This window comes from Cyprinodon variegatus, unplaced genomic scaffold (assembly GCF_000732505.1).
Source record: "Cyprinodon variegatus isolate N-32 unplaced genomic scaffold, C_variegatus-1.0 Scaffold85, whole genome shotgun sequence".
NCBI classification, from domain to species: domain Eukaryota; kingdom Metazoa; phylum Chordata; class Actinopteri; order Cyprinodontiformes; family Cyprinodontidae; genus Cyprinodon; species Cyprinodon variegatus.
In genome coordinates, this window is record NW_015150538.1 from 772,334 (window position 1) to 795,195 (window position 22,862).

General features: G+C 37.5%; 2 protein-coding genes across 6 annotated transcripts in view; one reads left to right on the forward strand and one right to left on the reverse strand.

Moving 5' to 3' along the window:
- mctp1 (multiple C2 domains, transmembrane 1) overlaps positions 1–7,571 on the forward strand; it is a 168,708-nt gene extending 161,137 nt beyond the window's left edge. For all 4 annotated transcript variants that reach the window (XM_015373325.1, XM_015373326.1, XM_015373327.1 and 1 more), the window contains 2 exons: positions 1,624–5,946; positions 7,561–7,571. In XM_015373325.1, coding sequence (XP_015228811.1) covers positions 1,624–1,695 — 72 coding nt within the window. In that variant the 3' untranslated portion in view covers positions 1,696–5,946; positions 7,561–7,571. The remainder of the gene's footprint in view (positions 1–1,623; positions 5,947–7,560) is intronic.
- Positions 7,572–10,097: 2,526 nt separating this feature from the next.
- slf1 (SMC5-SMC6 complex localization factor 1) overlaps positions 10,098–22,862 on the reverse strand; it is a 41,504-nt gene continuing 28,739 nt past the window's right edge. For both annotated transcript variants that reach the window (XM_015373323.1, XM_015373324.1), the window contains exon 18: positions 10,098–11,088. In XM_015373323.1, coding sequence (XP_015228809.1) covers positions 10,589–11,088 — 500 coding nt within the window. In that variant the 3' untranslated portion in view covers positions 10,098–10,588. The remainder of the gene's footprint in view (positions 11,089–22,862) is intronic.

A 22,862-nucleotide genomic window follows, 5' to 3' on the forward strand; every position in this document is an offset into this window, starting at 1 on the left:
TGCCTACCTAAACCAAAACCCGACTGTTATTATTTCCTCTATATTTTCTCAGCCTTCAGAAGAAAAGTGAATTGCATCGTTTAACATTTTGGTATTAATCAGCTTCTACTAAACTGTAAAAAAGCTTTTCTAAACTGAGCAAAACTACCTTGACCTTCAAGTACCTTAATTTTTAATCTATCTTTGTATGTATACCAGCTTCAGAGGCAGAAACAAAAGGAAAAAATTATCTCATTTTAGTGGGATTATATGAAGAGCAGCTGAACATTGATTTTCAGGTCTTGCTACAAATTCTTGAATAGATTTCCGTATAGCATTTGACTCGGTCATTCTAACACATAGCCTCTCCATTTGTCCCATACAGGTAGCTTTGGTTATTATGACCACAAATTGTATCTTCAGTTGATCTAGACTAAAAGATATGTTCCTTAAATTCAACTTGCCCCCATGTTCTTCCATGCTTTAGCTATATATGGCTATATTTTTGCCTTTGTTCTGGGGTTGTTATATCATTGTACATTCTGCACCAAAAACAGCATTATTTCTGTGAAACAAACCTCCTCTCATTCTCTAATGAGGGCTACATACGTCCCTTGGTATTTATACTTGCATCTTTGTTTAGATAGATGAGTGTTATTCATTGTTAGGTGTCATGGAAATAAACCTAACAATGAGCCAGACTTGCAAAGGTCTGCAATTCTTCTAGTTGATAATCCAGAACAATAACTGTATTGTAAATTCTTTCACGTGTCCCTATTTAATTTTTATGCTCTAAGTTATTAGAAGCTTTCACTACCACAAAATTAGTCCCTGTGATTCTTTATTTTGTTTTAAAACATGGTCGGTGTAAACTTTTGAATGCAAAGAAAGAAATTAAAGTTATCCTAAAATTATCTCATATTTCCTTGAATTAAGCGAGTAAAAAAAATAATTTTAAAGCTCAAAACTGCAGAGTTCTTCGTGCTTACATAAGCCTGAAAAGAAGAACTGTAATTCCTAGTTTTTGGAAACATGAATGGAAAAAGAAATATAATTTATTTTCAGAGGACTGAAAGCTCTTGCAGATGTGCTTCTTAATGGGGCAGGTGCAGACATAAAGAAAGGGTAGGTATTCATCTGTATATTGTGCAATAAAAAGTTCAGACACCTTCTTAAAAAGTCTGGGAACAGATTAGAACACGACCCTATTTATAATTATAGCTTTAATTTCAGGCCATTTGATGTAACTCCAGATTAATATGCAGTATTTTATTTCTGCAGCTTGTCTCCTTCCTACTGCTCACTAATAGGATGACTATCGGTCGTCCAATTCTTCCACAGGCTCTCACCCTGTTCTTTGTTTGTCTGTCTGATCCCTTCCTGTAGGCCACTGTTGCACATCTGTGTGTGTTTTTGTTACATGAACATATGTGGACCTTTTGCTACAACAGAGCTCTATTTCAGTACTTTTGCGTGCGTGCATGTCTGCATCTGTGCGTGCGCGTTGTAATCAGTGTGTAATCCCTTCCCCGAGGCCACCGTTCCACACAGCTGGACCGGAGCCTCTGGAGGGTCTCTGCTATTCAAGCATCCTTTGCTCTCTCCACCTGACCCAGTGGTGTGTGTGTGTGTGTGTTTTAACAGGTGCAGTACCAACAGCTGAAACTGGATCCCAATCCCAGTCCAAATAAAAGGAAGAAAAACAACCCGGGGTAGATTACGCCGTCCGCCCACAGACTCCTCTCTTCTTCATTTTCCTCCTGCTGGTCTGATACAGGACACTGAGAAGAACATCTTGGCTGAACCATCCTCCTTCTATTTATATCCCATCTTATTTTTTTTATTTTTCTTCCTTCAGTAGACTTACCAGCTTCCTTTATGAATAATCTTTATGAATAATAATATTGAGCAAGGATTTTTACATCATTATCGTTGTTATTATTGCTATTATTATGTAGTCTTGCTTTTAATGTGTTGAGTCCTTTTTTTATATCAGCTTTATCCTTCCGTCTGGAGGTCTGTATGATCGCCACAATGGTCAAACAGATACACTGAAATATTTAGAGATGATTGGGTGCATTATTTTAATAGAATTTTTAAATAATCATTGTTGATATTTCTTTAGTTTATTCTATATAGCTTTGAAACATTTTTGGTCAAATATTTGTATTTTCTGAATTGTTTTTATACTAATGCATCCTTACTTCATCTCCTCTTAAACTTGTTAATGATTATATGTTTGCTGGTAGTACTGTAGTTTGGGTTGTTACCTGAATTAGCGAGCAAAGCTGATTGGGAGTGTAGTTTATAACTTCCAGATATGTTTCTTCACCAAGAAGAACATCTCAGCAAATTAGATTTTTTTTTAAAGTTGGTCGGACCCAAGGGCCATCACACAGAGGGGTATCCAGTGTAAGGGCAGACTGTTGCATTCCATGTGTTTCAGAGCCAGAGGCAATATCAGGAGCACCTTAGCTGACAGGAGAAGAAAAAAGGAAACAAAGGACAGTTCAGTAGCTTAAAAGTCCTCCTAGATGAGGATGGATTTTGCATTTCATGTAGACATCAAGGTTCCAAAGTTTGGAGGAAGAGTGGAGCAGCACAAAATCCAAGCTGCTTCAATTTCAGTTAAAACTTTTCAATGACAGGAATAATTTGAGGAGCCATGTCATGTGATGGTGTGGGTCCAAATTCAGAGCAGCTGTCCATCAGGAAATTTTTATCAAGATTTGGATTTTATTTCCATGTAGGACTTTCCTACACTGCCAAATGTACAGATCTGCCATAACAACCGCACTTGATGGGTCAGCAAACCCCCAACAGCCAACTCCATAAGATGGCAACAGCAGATCCAACATTGCAGACTTGCTTGAGGCTACCAATAAAGCAAATTCCAGTTTTCCACTTATCTGAATTTACAATTTTCAACGGCTGTACAAACGGCACTTAAGACAAACTAATCAATGGAAGAAATGTATCACTAGCTGTGTTTCCATCAACAACCAAATTGTACAAATTCTAATTGCGAAAATAAATTTGGTGGATGGAAACACCGCAATTTCTTAAAAACTTGCATTTTGCAATAAAAAGCTTTTGTGCTTCAATTAAGTCGTTTTGCGGCCATTTTCAGAGCTATTTAGTGTGCAAACATGTTCAAATGCAATTTCAACTGTCTTCGTTATTTCATGGAAATACTGCAATTGCGAACTTTGCATTTTTAAAATTAGCAAAATATCGCCATACTTTTGTGCACATTTGTAATGGAAACACAGCTAGTGCGGATTATTGAATCAGATTCCTGAAACAGTTTGCCTACTATGATAAATGAGTGAGTTTCATTTCCTTTTTTGTTACATTTGAGATTCATTAAATAAAACAAAGCCAGAAAAAACAAGTTGGAAATATGTTAGATTTAGTGTAGCCCTAGGATGCTAGTAAATGTGCAGTTTAACCTTGCCAACGTTGTCACTCGTTCGGACCGACACCTTCTCAGTGAGGAGGTGCCGAAGACGGGGCCTGCTGTCGCTGTGTTTATATAGATGTCAGCTGGTCTATGTAGAGTGTCATCGAGCAGGCAGGCAGGCCTTTAGGCAGGCACAGCCCTAATCTTGTTTGAAAGGCCGGTCTCCTTCCCTCTCATCTCCCTGTGTGTTTGCCTTGGCGGCCACACATGAAAGCATTTACACACGAGACGTACTTCTTCAGCACGGGCACGTATGCAGACACAAAGAGCCCCAGCTTCTCTCTCTACCTCTCAAGAGAGAAAGCGCGCATCTCTTGTAGGAAGTCTTGCACACTGTAACTACTTGCTTGCAGATGAAAACAGAATGTCATATTTGTGCAGCAACATTTTCTCCCTCTCAACCGCACGCACACACACACACACAGGAAAATGCTCTCTATGATGCGGCGCCTGGGGCTGGCCGCCCTCTCCATCTGCCCCACCTCCTGTGCCCACAGCTCTACTTTGATCAGCCCTTCCAGAGACATGGGCTCGTATGTGCGAGCTGTGTATTTACAGAGAAGTGTTTGCATATACACATTTACGCAATCAAAGATTCTCTCAGCGTCGGTGTGTGGTACAATTGCATCTCCCCTCCAGCTCTAGACTGACACTCAGACTCAGTGTGTGTGTATTCGTGTGTGCGCTGCAGTAAAAACGGCAGCTGTTTTTTGGTGTTGACTTTGTGGAGATGCTTGATGAGCAGCAAGTCATTGTGTGACAAGACAAGGCTCCGAGGGGACTTAGGCCTGAGATGTCAGGGACGGAGGAATATTTGTGTGTGTCTGTTTTATCCTATTTCAAAACCCACTTCCCGTCATGCTTTCCCCGTTTGCTCTCTCTCTGCGGTTTCCTCGTTCGTCAGTAAGCAGGGTTGCGACCCTGTCTGAGGGAACGGTCTCTTGGGCTTCTTGCCGAGCTTCTCTTGAAAGATCACAGCACAGGCTATGTTTGAGGAGGTCCTGTCTCATCCTATTGATCCCTGCCTCCATTTCCCATTGCCTCGACTTCTTTGTCTGACTGTCTTTAAGTCTGTAAGCCCCTGCTCTGTCTGTCTGTGTGCCGTCACCTTCCACCCTCTGAAACTCCTTCCTTCCGTATAACTGTTTCCATACTTTTATATGATTTTGTTGTCTGATCCATCTGGAAAAAAGTAATACTGTTTCTTTTAGAGCATTACCACAAACTTGTCACTTTGACTCCTGAGGAATGCCTTTTTTTGTAATGCCTGATGAACTGCTTGAATACTTGACATTTTATTTGTACTGTAACAGTGCAGGCAACTTTTGTTATCACCCCTTGTAAAGATTGTAAAAAGATTTTAAGTTGATCAAACTTTCCTTACAGTAGGGTAACTACAGCAAAATAAATACTTTATTTGGGTGCCTTTATTTATCGGAAAACCCAGCAATGGTAAAGTTTTATGATTGACGACAAAAGGCTTTTCTGTCCATATTAGTTCAATGCTTTGCAAAAGGTATTCACTCTCCTTGACTTATCGATTTACATAATTGTTAATCCTATTTTCTCTGATCAGCAGAAATAGTCGAAGTCAGTGGAATGAACTAATAATAAAAACACACAGTTGCTATAAGGCCCCAAAGCAAGAAGTATCACACCATGAAGACCAAGGAGCTTGACAAACAGGTTGGGGACAATCTTGTTGAGAAGCAGAAATTTGAGGGGTTATAGAAAAATCCCCTTACCTAAACTAACAGAAACTGAGTTGCTATATTTGAACTCTTAAGTTGGATTTTTGTTATGTCCATGTTAGAAATTTCAATCAGAAAATTCAAACTTGACATTAAGAGTCAGAAAGTGATGGCAGCACAACAGAACTTGACTTCCATTTTCAAGATGGCTGCCACTTGTATCATCCAGTCGTACCTTTTCAGTGTTTCTAAGACCATAATAGAACAGTGTTTTTGTTGTTATATTTGTAACATTTCCATAATGGCCCTATATGAACAACGAACGATATTGCATAAAGGAATGATATTACTATTAGATAAATTTTCTCCAGCTTCACAAATCTGAGATAAATGGAATGCAGCATTAATAAAAGAGGCAGCACAGACATCAATGTTAACCATCAATGAGTTGCATAGTTCCACAGCAAAGACTGGATTGCCTCCGAATAGGACAACAATAAAGCATACAGTCCATTAAGCTGGATTGATGAGAAACAAAAGCCATCAGTTACTTTTTTAATAAAGTTTGTTTTCAGTTTACTAAAAGGCAAGTTCTGGACAGATAAGATCAAAAATAAAGTTTTCAGCCACAAAGGAAAACTCCACCTCTTGTACAAACTGGTTTGAGCTAAAAATGCTCTTCATTGGCAAAAACCAACATAAAAGAGGAGCAGCAGTTTTTTCCCTTGGGGAATGGGCAGAAATCCCGGTGGTGTATGTCTCAAACTCATAGGGACTTATCCGATGTGACTTTCAGCTTTAATTGCCACAAATGTGGCTCTGACTGGACTGACTGCACACTAAAGTGTTCTATGATTTAATCCCATTTGATCTTTGATTTACAATAAACATAATGAAATTGTCGGTCATAAAAAAGGTTCAAATTCTCTAACAGTTCTTCAAGTTGTAATGTATAAAAAGATGAATGATGGCAGGGGGGTGAATACTTTTACAGGCAATTGTACTGGCAAATGTTATGCCACTTTATTTATTTTATTAAAAGCTATTGTTTCTAAGCATGAGATTTCCACACACAGAAAAAACTAAAAACTTGGATTTAAAAAGTACTATTTTGTTGAGAGATTTCGCAGTTTAAGTAGTTTTTTTTTTATACAAATCTTTACCAGGGGGATGGAAATATTTGTCTGCATCCATTTGTTACAGGTTTGTGAATGTTGTGTGGTTATGCATCCAAATGTCTCTATTTGTTGTTAGTTGATGGTTTTGGCTGCATTTATCAGCAAACCAAAGTGTGATTTTTGTATAAAAATAGATATATGAAGAATGTATCAGACTGATGGTTTTAGAGGTAAAAGAAGCACTTTTTATTTGAATGAGGTAATTTATTTTTTAAAGAATACTGTACATAGCCAACTGATTACTCTATGGTTATATTTTATACAATATGCCTGTTGATGGTCTTGTAATAATAATGTAAAGGATGTGTATTATCTGCCTTGTTTTTTTTGTTGTTTTTTTTAAGATCAGTCTTGTCTCCTGGCAATATTTTCTGCTTGTGACATCATCTTTGTGTGCGCCATTATTGCAAGCTATATCATTTAAAGACAGGAGACATGGAAGGAAGGGGATAATGCTATGAATGCAACATGAATTTAAGTAATGAAAAACATCTGATGTATTTTGGAGAAACAAAATAATTAGAGAAACATTTTAATTAAACATTTTTTATCAACTTCATTTTGTGTGGATTACTGATGCAGCGACATGGACACGTCTGGTTCAAGCTCCATATTTTTTCCTTTTCTGCATCGGCAGCTTGAGTTACAGCAACATGTGTCGTTCTTCACTTTTCCCTAAATGATGCCCACAATACATATACACACATCTTTCATATCAAATCTCCATAATTCTCCAAACCAAAGTTCACAACTAATACTAATCTTTTTACAGTAATGAGGCTTTGAATATGGCTTCCACAAAAAAAAACGTGATATAGAGAAATTAAAGCTTAGCTTGCAGGAAAATGACATGAATGCATACCAATAAAGGATGTTTAAACTGAAAAACGCTGAATAGTGTAAAATTTGTTGAAAAGGAGGGAGGAGGAACTATAGTTATTTGAAAATAGGATATATTTAAAAAGAGTGGGGTAAACGAACAACAGGGGATATATTAATGGAAAGCTTGATGAATAGGTAAAAAAGTGTAATAATGGATGGATGGATTGAAAAAGACATGGGCCAAGGATAAGTGAATGGAAAACAATGAATGAATGGATGGATGGATAAAAAGATAAATGGAGACAAAGGTTGTTAGATGTAGAGTCGGAAATTTGATGGATGAACAGAAGGAAAAAGGGAAGTGAGGGGACATAAAGCAAAAACATTGCTGGACACAAACAGAAAAAAACATGCAAAAAGAACATAGGAAAATTGAAAAACAGGTGAGATGGATGGAAAATTAGAAAATAAAAAAAAAACAAAGGAACAGAAAAACAAAAGAAGCTCTAGTGTTGTACATAATACAATGTGATTTCATTAGCCAGCATCATCTATAAGATACAGACAAGGTTTAATAAATAGCATGTTCTAATATTAGGGAGCATAAAGATTGTGCTGTTATCTGTGTATAGGATTGGAAAGCAGTTTTGTTTTTGTGTGCTTCTCCTGTTTATTTTTCCTCTTTTCCAAACCAGTGCTTAGGTCTGTTTGTGAGAGTCTCACATGACTAAATCTGCCGGAGGGAAGACTTAAGTCGATCTCTAGGTGTAGGAATGGGCAGCTAGTGATCCACTGACCTGCTGTAGTTTCTTCCCTGATTCAGAACAGCTGGCAAACCTAACTGTAGATCCATTAGTCAGGATACTGAGCAACTGAATGTTTTCAGCAAAGGTGGAAGAAGGTTGTCCCTCCCCATTGTTCGCAGGAAGCAAAGAATCTGCTGGGTCTCTGGATGGTGTTACGGTCCTGCTCAGGACCTCTGGGATCAGTATAATAGACAGACAGGGTGGAAGGAGCAGGCTGGGACAGATGGAAGGATAGAGATAGCTATATGAGTAAAGAGATGAATGACGATGTGTGTAGACACCGTTACGATTTTAAGAGACAGAACAACACTGCTAAAATGATATAGAAATAAGTTCAAATGTCCTAAATCATGTGTATTTACCCTTAATTTTAGTAGTTAATTGGGATCATTTGCCACTGGAATGAGTATTTTTACTCTTAAAATAAGATAATTAGGTAATATCTTGTCTTGTCTTGTAATAAGACAATATAGTTGCTTTTTCTTATTTTAAATGTAAATTGTCTTGTTCCATTTGCAAAATGTATCACACACCTCCTCAATTTAAGACAAACAGCACCTATTTTAAGAAAAAATTACTTATTTAGATTTCATTTTTTTGCAGTGATTCTGGTCTCCATATAAAGTCACTCAAAATTCAATGCTCAATTAAAAGCTAAGCTATCCTACAGATACAGTGTTAGAAAAGAGAAAGGAACGAAAACTAAAGGTGCAAAAAAGTGCAAAAATCCACCTTTTAGCCACCAAATACATTTTATAATGTACCTGGAATCTTAAGGAGTGCAGAAAAGTTAAATTTTGTGTCTTTGGGTTCGTTTTTATTATCTGTTCATTCTATCTTGGTCCTATTTTTTAAGATTCTTTAATTGCATTTTAAGATTTTTTTTAGAAAACAACCACATTATTTACTGCAGAGCTGCTAAACAAGGTAAAGGCCTGCCGCCTTATCAATTGCATCGTTTTTTACAGTCCAAGGATGCTGAAGCTCCAACTGGATAAGTAAAAATGTTTAGTTGTTGGGTGAGTAAACCCCCAGAATTACACCATCTCTTAGTTTCTGTGCCACTAATTGTATATCAGCTATTATAATAAAGAAATGGCTGGGGAGGGTAGAGTGAAACAGAGACCTTGAGGGGGTCTGAGTGTGAGGTGCCTAATTCACATTTAAAGAGAACGCACTGAAACGGACAAACCTCAGAACATAAGTGAGAGGAGGGCTTGTTGAGGTACAATGACTAAAGCATTGCAGTTTCATTTTAAATAGGCTGTTACTAAGTGATATAAATGCAAACATGGAGGATTTAAAAGGACAGGTTCCCTTTAAATTCAGATAGAAACTCCACTGGCTGTCCGTGCATTTTAGACTTAATTTGAAAATTATCTTCTTTTTTTAAGTGCCTAAATAACCTTACCCCATCTTACCTCTGAGCTTCTTCACCCCTACTTGCCTCCTTGGTCCCTCAGGTCAGCAAAACAGCAGCTCCTACAGGTACCGAAGTTTAAGAGGAAGCTCAGAGGTGCCAGAGCTTTCTCTATCGCCGCTCCTCTTTTATGGAATAGCCTCCTGCTGCACATTAGGGAAGCTCCTTCACTGCCAAATTCAAGACTTACTTTTATTCGCTGGCTTTTAACACTGGCAGGAGTTACTTGTTGTGACCTTGTTTATTTAGCCAAATTCCTATTATTGCCTTATGTCATATCTCTATGCTGTATTTAATCTTGTATTTTTTCATTATGTTCAGCAGTTTGTTTAAGCTGTTTTAAAGCACTCTACAAATAAAGTTAATGATTTACACCATTTTATTGACATTAGAGAAGCCCACCATCCATGACAGTTTGTTTCCGTTTCCCAATTCTTCTCCAATATTTGGCTTTTATTGTAAACAGTGGAGTGGAATATAGTATTTCTGATATGCTTAAAGTAAAAGATGAACATGCCTTTTTGTAAAAAAAACAAAAAACAGTATATATGAAAACATTTGTTGTGTAAAAGATCTTAAATCTACAACCACAATAGTTCATTTGAAGGCAGTCAGTTCTTATCAGACATATTTACATAGAGTCATCAGTCCTTCAGTCTTAGTATCAACATGAGGAGCAGCTTTATTTTGATTTGATTAGTCTGATGAGAGAAGCAGGGAATGAGGAAACTTGTATCAATTTCACTTGAGCTGTTCTTTATTAAAGATTTTTCTTTAATTTCCATGACTCAGAAAATTAAACCAAAATGAACTTTCTAAAAAAAAAAACTCAATATATGCATTTTGAAACAAAACTTAAATGTCATAAAAACATTTATTTATACACAGCAGGAAAGGTGAAAAGTCAAACTGCAGGTATTCAGTTCACACTGAAATGTTAGTGTTTATATAAAGTAACACTTTAAATGATTTGAAAATGTATTTTTTTATTTATACATTTTTTTGAAAAGCAAAATATAAATATATCTAATTCTCTACTACAGCTATTTACAAGTAAACATAGCTTTCCAGAAATAACTTCGAAATTACAAGTGAACAAATGATCATGACAGAAATGTTACCCTGTAACGAATGTGCAAACTAGGGTCAGTGCCTACAGGGGACACATTACTGCATAAAACCTTTAACAAAGGCTGTGCAAATCTTTTTTCCAAGTTATGGATCTTTTCTTACAAATCAGCAACTAGTGCTTTGCCTTGAGAGCTTAGGTTCTCCAGTGTTTCCATTAGGAAGACCGTTTTCTCTGCTCTGCACTCCTTCACAGCCAGAGACAGAGCTTTTCTGTGCTCTCCTCGGCTCAGCTTTAGCAACGTCTCCACGTCTTCCGCCAGCCTCACCGCCCGCTGATCTGTCCAGTCCAAAGTCACATTTTGGAGGGAGTGTTTCTCCATGGCTGTGACCAGCTTGTAGACCAGGGTGTGGGGTTGGTCTTCCAGCTGCAGGAGGCCAGGCAGACCCCTATCCAGCTGGTAGGAGAAAATAATGTGGCCCAGCAGATAGGATCCAGCCTCCAGGAGAGGAAGGTTGGTCACTTCTGTTTGGTCTTTGTTCATGCGGGCCGAATCACCGACCTGAGCGCTGTGGAGGAGCTCCTCCCTCTGACCGGGCACAGAGACCAGATCCAGCGGCACCTGTCCGTCTCCATCAGTCTGCTGGAGGAGAACCGAGCCTGAGAAGACCAGAGATATTCAGAATCAGATCACACAGCATTCATTGCATGCTGTCACAAGCTGCAAACAGTCCCATTGTGGGTCTTTTGCACAGAAAAAATATTCAGCAGAAGGAGGAATGAATCTGAAACTAAAGTCTGATCAGGAGATGAACAGAGAATATTTTGTTGGAAGATATGCTTTTATAAAGGCACCACTCTGTTTTGTTTTTTAATCTTTTAACACCCCTTTATAAATAGGCTGCTGTCTTCCATTCAACTTAAGCCTTATATATTTATTCTTATTAATAAAGACACAGTATTTTCCCCTTTCTGATAAGTTCTTTCTACTCTTTTTTACAGCTTTACTTTTATTTACTTTTTTAAATAATATTAAGTGTGTAAGTCTGGTGTCATGTTTTGCAGCCATCATGCCCAGCTTATCCTGCTAGGGGACAATAAAGGTATCCCTGCTATGCTTATCAATATGATGCAAAGAAGAAAGAAACTTATTACTATTAATCAAAAATGATATATTCAACACTCTCATATTTTGGTCATTACCTCAACGCTCATTGCATTTTATTAGGACTTTATAATAAAAAAACATTTTGTAAAGTTAAACTAAGCAGACATCAAGGACTGTAACAGCCAGTTAATCTCCCATTTATTTAGGTTAGGTGTATAAAGAAAGGGAAACACCTAAAACATGAACGAGCACGAGAAATGAAAAGCCCCAATTCAGATCAAAACATACCAATGGAGTCAAAATAGTCCAATCAAAGTTCAAGGCTGTAATCAATTAAGAATGTGAGCATTCAAGCATAAAGTCCAAGCAAAATACATACAGTTTAAGAGCTGTAACGAGGCAAAAAGTGAAAAAAAGGAAGGGGAGTGAATACGTCTGCATGAAAGGAAATTCTACAACACATCAAAGCACAAATCATTAAATATTCATAGGTCATTTCAGGCGAGCCTCAGTTCACCACCCAAATTTAAAGGATTTCAAAAGCCGCAGACTGACCTTAAACATGGAGGTTAATGACTGCAATGTTTACAACAAGTTTAAGCCTCAGCGATAACAGGCAGAACAGATTTTTAGCCAAGTTACCTTAGTCTGCAGCATCGTTATCAAATAAGGCAGAAGAGACATGGCACGGGTCAACGGCAGGACGAGGCACTGAGATGGGTGGTCGGCACGACACCAATGCATACGTCACATAACACATCCTCTCGCTCTCCGAATGCAGAGTGTGAGAAGTGGAAGGTTTAAATGAACAGCTGTTTTCCCACCGGCCCTCAGCGCCAGACGGGCCTATTAGCTCACTTCAACGCTAACTTCAGCTGACACTTCGCCTTAACTCGGTGACTGGCAGGTCACTTTGTGTTTGTGTTACAGGCGCAGAGGGGGAGTGACCTGACGCAGGGTCGCTTTTTCTGATGCACTGCTGTATGTGAGCTTGAGGCCGTCGACACAGACCATGGAGCTGATGATTCGAAGCAGACCATGACTGCTACATCAAGCTCTGCCTTGCTGCAACTTTAAAGTAAAAAAAAAAAAAAAAACTATTTAAATCAGTCAAGAAAATTCATTAAAATCTCTTGTGAATAATAAAACACACATATGGTTCTAACTTCCATTGTATACATTTAAAACGTCTCCACATTTTCCGCCTTCTGCGTTGCTGAGCTGCATTCAGCAGAAGGTGACAGTCGGAGCTGAATATAACACTTTCTTCTCTCCCTTACAAAGCCGAAATCATGATGCTGACATTTACCATCTTGTTTCTCTCCTCTCTATTCAGGCTGAAAGCCATTTTCCTGTGTCAAACAGGCCCGTGCACATTTAGCCTGTACGGAGTGGGTCGAGTCAAGAGTGAGCCCTTTGTTTGCTTCCAGATAGACCCATTTCTATAGCAAACTGCTTTGGATGGCACTTGACTGTTCAACCTTGGCAATGCTGCCACTTACGAGCAAGTTTACAGCTCTGCGGAGGGTCCGTACGACGGCCTCAAAGCATAAGGGCTGCTTGATTACACTGCTGGTGCTTGTTTGCTGTTTGACAGACACCGTGGGGATGGAGGAACTTTGATACTGGAATAAAGGGATGACTGTGTTTTAAAGTCAAAGATAAACCAGGCTTCCTGTGTCTTCCTGGCTGAACCAGTCAATGAGAGCACCATGCTTAAGCTCTACAAGGTTGAGCTAAGCCTGCAATTTTCAGAGTATAGTATAGAACCATTAAGATACTAAAATTATCGGAAAATATAGAATGGACTTAGAGTAGAGTCCTCCAATGTTGCAAAGATTCAACACAGGCATCTAGCTCTAACAGCCACAGCTTCCCAGTATCATACAAGTGTGTCCATGCAACTGCCGCCCCGAACAGCGAAAGGAGTTTATCTATTATATGCTTTAAAGTGAAAATGACATTCTTCGGTAAAAATGTCACGAGCAAAGCACCAGTCGTAATATAATATGGGGAGTGTTGGTCTAGTGGTTAAGAGCAGTGCGCTTGTGCTCTGAGGAGTTTGCAAGTACCCGTTTGGATCCCCACAGCCTCCACTCTGGGTTCCTGAGCAAAATCCTTAACCCCACAATGCTCCCTGGGCACCACACAATGGCAGCCCACTGCTCCCCAAAGGGATGGGTCAAAAGGCAGAGAAGGAATTTCGCCATTGTTAGACACTAAGGTGCAAACAGAGAACGAGAGGATAAAAAAATGTGAAAAGAGATATAGGGATTCAAGGATGGATGCCTTAAACAGGCAACTGTAACAAATGAGTAGAAATCTGATATTTCTGCCAAAGTCTAAAAGTTTGTCCAAATACGCTGATACCTGCCTCCTGTAACTAAAGCATTGATTTTTCAGATGATTGATCTAGGCTCGGCTCACAAATGAAATTAAATGCATTGATTTTGCAATTTTACACGTATTGTTTCAACTACAAATAAGTAAATGATGTTAGGAGAGTCAGTTTAATTTTTTTTGCATGCTTGTTTGCATCTGTATTCTGAAAACAAAACAAAAACTGAACAGATGACACTTTTTGAAAAACTACAGAAAGGAGAACACTTAGTAACCATAAGAGTATTGTGATTGAAATACATGCAGATTTTATATATATTAGAAGTTATTACATTTTTATAACATCCCACTTATTGTTAGGTTTAGACCTTTTTAACACTGGTAATCTGATCAAGATTAAGGGCCTTAAATCAATAACTAATATTAATATCCTCCCTGTTAAACCTATGGCTTTATCTTAAGTTGAAAAAGGTGTAATTTCAGAAGGAGCCAGATCAATAATTCAGGCTGGGCTCTTTAACTTATATAAAAGAGACCTATATCACTTTTTAATGCACAGCCTGCAGCCCATCAGAATCAAGTATTCACCCTGACCAAAATACATTTTCTGTCTCATTTTGAAAAGACACATATAGAAAGAAAAATAAAAAAAACTAGTTATTTTCTTTAGACACTGAAGAAAGGAAAGTAAGGAAAATGTGTGAGAAGCCATTTTGGAACTAAATCAGTAATTCCCATGTACTTTCAGGTCGCCACAAAAGATGGCTGGACTTTTCTGGATTCTGGCTTCTTTGTGCTTCTTTTTAGTTACAGCTTTTGTTTTTTTTTAGGTTAAGAAAGTTTTCAGGTATTTGGTCAAACATGCCAAAGAGAACAGATAGGGAGCTAGTATCAATAGATGGTAGAACTTTATATGCTGGAAGCCTTTTGAAAATATACAGCTAGTAGAAGGCTCTATATTCTCCAGGGATAAGGCACAGAGAGAGTTTTATGGTTAGTAATGCTGAAGGCACCAACCTTGCTGTCACTGTAAGATGCTCAGTAACTATAAATGATAATTTGGTAATCATCATTTTGACCTTGTTTTAAACTGGTTCAAAGCTGTTATAGATAAGCTTAGAGGGGTTTCATCTATCAAAAAAAATTATGGCCATTTAATCAAGTTTGAAATTCTTAAGAAGAAAACTGAATTGGCTAAAAATTGCTATCAGCAGGCTACAAAAAGGTCCCGAATCTTAACTTGTTAGAGCTCACAAAAGAAAAGTCAATACTCGTCTAAGTTTGATTGCTGGTGATTGTGTCTCCTCTCTGGTTAAATCTTTTACAAAAATATAGGTATTTTATAAACAGGGATCAGTGGTTGGGAGCAGCAGTTCAGGCAAGAGAGTCCAAATATGACAAAGGAGAAAGGCAGAGGTTATTGGAGGGATGTGAAGGTGTAAGTAAAGGAGAGTGAGCTTGTTCTCGGTGAGAGATAATCTGCAGGTTTCTGTAACAAACTACCTACAGAATCAGTAGGAGTCTGTGTCGATACTCTCAATCAGGAGTGGCTGCAATGCATGAAGCCAGCTAACTAAGGCAAAACATACTAGAGTTGACCCCCTTCAATGTGGTAGAAGAAAGGATTTATAAGATTGTTTGATGAACAAACTCTAAAAAGTTCTGTCCTATACCTGGATTTGAAAACCAGGAGAAAAATTAGTCTGACCCAGAAATTACCTCTCTGTGTGTTCTAGTAAAACCCCAAAATGATAAAAAACCAAAAACAAATCTGAAATACATCAATTCCACTCTTGGGTTATAATTTTTACTATCTTTTAAAAGAGCGATGTTTTTCTTACACCACATGCAGCAGATAAAGCACAAACAAATTTTAAGAGTTTCTCCTTGTCAGAAGGTTAAACCCAACTGATTGACATTGGGGCACAAAGGCTAGTTTTATAGGTTTTATAGGTTAGTTTAATATATTTGCATAGAAGCTTTGCATTAATATATTCTATTGTTTTTGTTTCAATACAAAAAAACAAGAAAACTAGTTGCTAATTGTTATGCAGCAATAAATAGCCAGACTTCAAAGTTTAACATAACTGTTTGATAAACCTTACTTAGTGATGCACATGTACAAGAACATTTAGGAACCTGGCCTGAGAAAGGATGGTGACTGAAGTGGATCCACGTATTGGTGCTGGGTGTCAGATATACTGCAGTAGAGATAAATATAACACCTGAGGGATTACATGAGTGCACAGGGTAATTACACCAGCATTTTGAGTGTGTTTGTGTGCATGAATGGAAAGAAAAATACCGCTTCCCAACCTAAGCTGTGAAGCTACAGCAGTGAGAGAAGGAATTCACATGCCGAGCAAAAGCCACTGGCTGCTGCAGCTGCCAGATGCAGCCTAGCTGCCACACACACACATTTACATACAGAGCGCAAAGCCCTTTGGCCTTTAGAGGGCAGGCAAAGACAAGAAATATAAAAGCAAGAGTGGAGGAAGGGGGGAAAAAAATGGAGGAAAAAGAAGGAGGTAGGGAAGGAAAGAAAGATGCAGTGCCTCCTCCCTCTCTCTGCCAGTGTTTCTGGTCTGTCTGGGGATAAGGCAGACAAGCTGGAAAGCAGGCAGTTCCACAACATGGTAAACACCCCCCCAACAAACACTCCACCCCCACCTCACTGCATAAAATGGAAAAAAGGAGAGAGAGATTCGGGGTGAGACTATGAACTGCAGCCAGGGGCACGGCAGAAGATCTCCACAGGGAGCTGCTAGCTAGTACCACCGCTAAACAACAGCCGACTGAAGCAACAGAGGCATCAGACGCAGGAAGGCGTACACAACCATCAAGATATGAAGTCTGAAAATCATCAGTGCTTATAGTGAACATTTTTAACCTTCAGCAAAAGCAGCAGGTTGGGGTCGGTGGTTGTAGAGGTTGAAATGCAATAAATGTCCAAAAAGGTTGTGTTCACTTTGCTTCATTTACCTCTGACTTAAAATCAAACTGATGCCTTTATAAACAGAGATCTTCTCTGCCACAGGTGATATTAACATTGAAATCAAACAAATGAAAGTAATAAGTGCAATACAAACAAAAGCCTCGCTGTGATTACCTGTTTACAAGTGCATTAGAATGCTGTGATGACAAATCTAATCCACACAGCTTAATTTCGCCACTTAAACTATGTACAGCAAGACCAAACAAGTTAGACACCTGCATGTCTAAGGCAGCATTTCTTTAAAAGCTAACACTGTTTATTTATAACAGAAAATGACTGCAGGGAATAAAAGGCAAACAGAGGAGGGATGAATGAACACCTCAGTAATTTAACAGATAAAGCTCAGATTAGACAGACACCAAACCAAGGATTAAATGAGTGATCTTTTATTCTATGCAGCTGAATAAAGTGAGGTAGAGGTGTGTGGAGAGAAAATAACCACTTCATAATGATTTGTTGAAGGGATGATGTACCGAGGTCACTGTGTTGGTGTGATTGGATGTTAGCTTCCGCTAAAATGCACCAACTGCAGAGTGTTTAAGAAAATAAGATTCAATGGTGTATTTTTCACTGTGTTCTGCGATGCAGATATAGACGATGTCATTTCTTTAGCGATTCAAATGGCTGATGTTGAATGTCAAAGTTGAAACCATCTTTTATTTAAGAGGGTTTACTTAAGCTGTAGAAATTATACTTTAGATGCTTTTTATTTAGACCTTATCGTTAACATTGTTTATCTCAAAACAGAAAACAGAGGTTGGATTTATTGCGTCATGTTTTGCTTTCAGAAGGTGTTGGTATGGCAGAATAACCAGCATCTATACCAAGATGTTAGTTGTTCTGACAGGTCACTCCGTCTCTCTCACTTGTTTTGTAACCTAGTTAATGATTGACTTAATCAAACTTTTGTATAAAACAACACATTTTATACAAACTATATGACACTTTGATCCATGAGGGGATGTTTCTTTCCTATTCTGACAACAAGTGATTTATTTTTTTTGAATAATCATAAAGTATTGTTATGAAATGGTGTTGTGCCACAGATTTTTCACACTTAAGTCTGTAAGATCAGGATTCATTAAAGTGACGCTCTTATTCAGATCACGAACACAATCAATAAAAAAGCATGCAATAAAAAATAAAATTAATAAAAAATAATCTGTCTTTAGGTTTAACTATCTCCATATTTCATCAGAAATACTTCCCATACATTGATAGGAAATAGTTTATTTTAGGGCTGAAACAAATATTCAGATTAATATGGATGAACAGATTATTGAAATATCGTCTACTATTTTAGTAATTGATTAATCATATAATTAATGATACAGAGACTCTAAAACATGCCGTTAGCTGACAGAGAACCCCACTTAGAGCAGCAATGATATCAAAATTGTAAAAAAAAAAAAAAAAATGTATAAAAACGTTGCATTTAAGTAAAAATGTTTCTTCTTTTAATAACCTATGTCCAGAATTCCCCAAGTCGAAAACTTTTAGTTTCATCTGCTTTAAGTTCACAAAAAATCTTCCTTATGGAACCTTAGAACCTATCCAATTATCAATTGATTAATCAAAAATAAAATAAACAACAGATTAATAGATTCGCAAAATAATCTTTAGGTGCAGCCCTAGTTATTTTATGGTAACAAATGAGAGCCTAAGGGGAGGGATGCAGATATTGGTACATTTGGAAACAAGTTGGCAAAGAACTGAGCTGACCTAGATCTACTTTAGCTGCATGTTTAATGTGAAGTCAGTGCAGGTCTCACTTTTACCTTTTGGTGAGAATTAGATTTTTCATCTTGAAATGTTGCAACCGGCAGTTATGGGTCCACCCCGCCTTGATTGGGTATGTTAGATGCAATCATTCATCACACAATGATTCATTCAATAATTCCTTAGACTACTTCATTTCTGGATAGAAATGGTCACTTTGACGGTGGAAAAGGGTCAGTTGAGATTTTCTGTTAAATCTGAGAGCAAATGTAACAACTCGCATCTGCTTAACACTTTAAAAGTTTGTGGTGGAGAGGAACAGCATGTTGGTGTGCAGCCAAATACCACTGATTTTACAGATCATATTATTTACCCCAAAAAGTCTAATTTTAGTGCAAGTTCTTAAGTATATAATGAAAAAAAAATGGCTTGGTTAATTGCATGTAAGAAAAAGATAATTTATCAGGAGACAGAAAACAAAAGCAGGCATAAAAGCACCAGTAGCACAATTAATTACAAAAATAAGAGTGAAGGAATGTATAAATGATGAAAATCATTTTTATACTAAGTAATCTGAACAGATTTTATACAAAAAAAGAAAGTTTGACAGATCTTAACAACACAATTTGGATAGTTTGCCCTCTCTTCTTAGAAAATAAAGTAAAATGTCAATCGTCATCTCTCTCCCTCTGCTCCTCTTACATTTATCCGCTCTTTTAAAGAACAAAAGCTTCTTCAAAATGTGAAAAAAAAAGTAAACAGCAATCTGAGGCAGTTTCAGACCTTTTCAAATTCCAAACGATAATCCGAACAGCAAGATGACTTAATTATGATGAAAAAGTTTGATTCAAGGAAGTCAAAATTCACTTTAAAATTCTTAGAAAAGAAAACAAATAAGCGCTCCGGCTGCACACACTGTGTCTCTGCTGTTCAACAATGCAGGAATGAATAAGAGGCGTCCACTAGCACTGCAATTATTAAAGCACTCCAAACATACTCAGCCGGGCATGGCTCTTCATTCAGAGAAAAAGGTTTAAGCAAACACACTTAACTGCTGTTGCATACCTTCATTTATGAAGTATGACCCACTCCAACTGGGTTCACGCTCAGCCGATTGTTGCCTCTTCATCAATGAACTTCGTAAGTGAAAACTTGTCTCCTGATTGTATCTTTTTTTTTTTTTTTTACATTTCTTTTTAACAAACAACAAAACTTCTTTCTAAGTTGGTACTGCAGTTTTATTATCGTGAAGTGGGTGATGATTTGAGGTCATGGCTGGATAATAGAGTATAATCCTCATGGCCATCAAAACAAAATCTTCCTGGCCTTCCCAAGCAATTTGGAGACTGTAAAAGAAAGGAGTTAAACCTTGAAAATCAGATGTTTGTGCGAATTAAGAGAGTTTTATCGCCTACACAGTATTTACAATCAAATATACAAGATTAGTAACACGAATATAATTATAAAACTGTTTTCCAAAATCCTTGGCCTGTGCCATTTCCACTTCAAGGAAACTAGCTGCTGTTGTGTTCTTGGTACTTTCAGAAAAGCAGATGTTCAACGGGCGAAAAAACAAAAAACAAACAAGTAATCATATATCACCAGTGGCAACAGACTCAATGATAATCCTTTCAGTAGAAAAATATCTTTAAAATCTACATAAAATATAGGTAATCACTTTTTCATTGCACTGGCTTTAGCTTTTTCTATGCATTTTCTGTAACATCTGATAAAAATTTGAAATAAAAAACAAAACCAAAAATGCTTCCATTTACAGTGGCATACATTTATCCCTTTCTAAGATATTGAGGAGTTGGACCACTGTGCTAACTTCAAATAGACCCAAAGACTCTCAAAGAGGCTGAGGTCTAAAATCTGTATAAAAATGTTCTCACGTGCTTGAACCACTTTTGCACAATTTGAAACCAACAACTTCTCACAATCATATTAGACAATGTCCTTGCCTTCAGCATATTAGAGGTAGTGAGCTGACCTTTTACTTTTGAACATATGAATTTGTTGACCCCTGACCTGACCCTCACTGAAACATGGTTGGATGACAACAATGGAACACCTCATCAAATCAGTGCCCACTAATTGCAAAATTCTAAGTGAGAAAAGAAAGAATAGAAATGTCAGAGTGGTTGCTAAGATTTTTCATGAATAAATAAACTTAGCAAGGTTTCCCTGGACAGCTTTGACTCTTTTGAATATTTGGAAATTGAGGTAAAAAGGCCAAAAACGAACCCTGACACTAATCCTATACAAACCTCCAAAATACATGGCAAATATTTCTATGAATTCAGTGAATAAATGCATATATGATATGCATTTATTCTAAAATTATGGGAGACAAAAAGCTGATGAACTTCAAAACTTTGTTTCGACTTAACATGTCCAATAATTTAGGACACACCAGATCTGATTATAATATAAATATCTCCAAGGTCTCCATTTCTCTGTCATATCATTTCCTGTGGTTTTTGAAAGTACAATCTGTATCGACTCGCTTATAAAAACAGATGTTATCACGAAATGATTGTTAACAGACAGCACAGCTGAAACTTTCAGTCAACGCTTGTTTCTTTTCCTCACATCCATGCTGTAAGGGATCAAGGTGGAAGAAAGTTCTACTTGCGAAGAAGAAAAACCCTCGTCTAAACAGTGAATGGTGTAAATCACAACTCCACATCTACTATGTAATTAGGGCTGAGACAATCAATAGGATTAATTGTGATTGATTACTAAAATCAACTAATTCAGTAATCGATTAATCGTTAATTGGAATATTGAGACTGCAAAACATACCTTTTTCTGACAGAGCAACAGTAACAGTGTGTTTAAAACCAAACTTAGTGTGGTGGGGATGGGGGGGTTGGGAGGTGAGAGAAAAAAAAAAAAAAAGACTGTGCTTCAGAATTCCCAGTAAGGGAAGTCCTTGAACTATGGCCTGGAGAAACCTGCAGCTGAAACATCAACACACCCGAGTGAAGCTCAGGGCTGCAAAGCAGCCTCACTTCTAAGGGTGTGAGAGCTCAGCTCTTCACAGCTGCCAGATCAGGACCTACAGGGACCAAAGAGCTTAGCATGATGAACTTCTACTATTTCGTTACTATTTTGACATCAAAGAGGCCCTAGAAATGCCTCAGCCTCTACCTATGAATGACTGTGTCAACAATAAAGAGGCAAACAGACCGACTATGAAACATCACTGACTCAATCAGTATGAAGGGATAACGCCTGTCCTGTGTCGCTGAGCAGATGACATCTTTCTGCTCCACAAACACTTGCTCACTCCGGGATCAGCAGGAACCCAATGGATTCACTGCGTTAAGCTTGTGTTTTTATGTGCTTTAAATGACACAAAGGGAAAAAAAGGGAGAGAAAGAGAAACTGAAGCTAACGCCATCCTTACACTGATTATACATTTGTGGACAAATATTTTGGTAAATTCTTTAAAGGTGAATACAGACACTCTCCAAATAAAATGTAATTTAAGAGAAAAAAGTGGATAAAAGAACAGCACTAAAATGTAGTTTTCTAGCATTACTGTTGTTAGAAGTTATTCATTTTTTATAAAGGTGACAGCTTATTTAATTTTTTTTTTTTTTTGCGGAGTATTAAGGTGCAAGCCACCCAAAAGGGCAAATAACCAGATTGTTTTTTACAGCTTGGACTAAATTTCAAAAGCAGGTTTAACATATTTGATTAGAATTTGGTTTAAAACCTTGAATTTGTGCTTTTTTTTAATCTATTCAACTGGTGTCAACTCTTCCGAGGTTAAATGGATGTAAAAAGAATCCTAATCCTTAACCTCAACCAACAAAACATGTCAATGTGGGAAGGGGGGGTATTTGGAAAGCAGTGGAAAAATGTTTTTATACTGATACTTTTCATGAGAAATTTTGTGAAGCACTTATAGTGATTCCTTTGAAAAATGCAACCCTGACTTTGGGGAGTTCAAAAGGCTCTGAGATTCAAATTCAGGAAACTCACAAGTTAATAGTTTAAATAAATGCAACAGCAAAATGGCTTTAGACTGTTCAGCCTTCTTTTTATCAGTTGAAAATTATCATTTCTCTGAACGTGACATAAATAATAACAATAAACAATATTTATCTAATGTGCGTCTTTAATCTCAGACCTTAAATGGCTTCATTATAATGTTTGTTTTTTTCTGATGCTAAAAGCTTACTCTGTTTTTAAGTTTTGTTCCCACGGTAACACGTTTTGACACAGAAAAATGTCAAAAATATATGGCCTGTATTTATA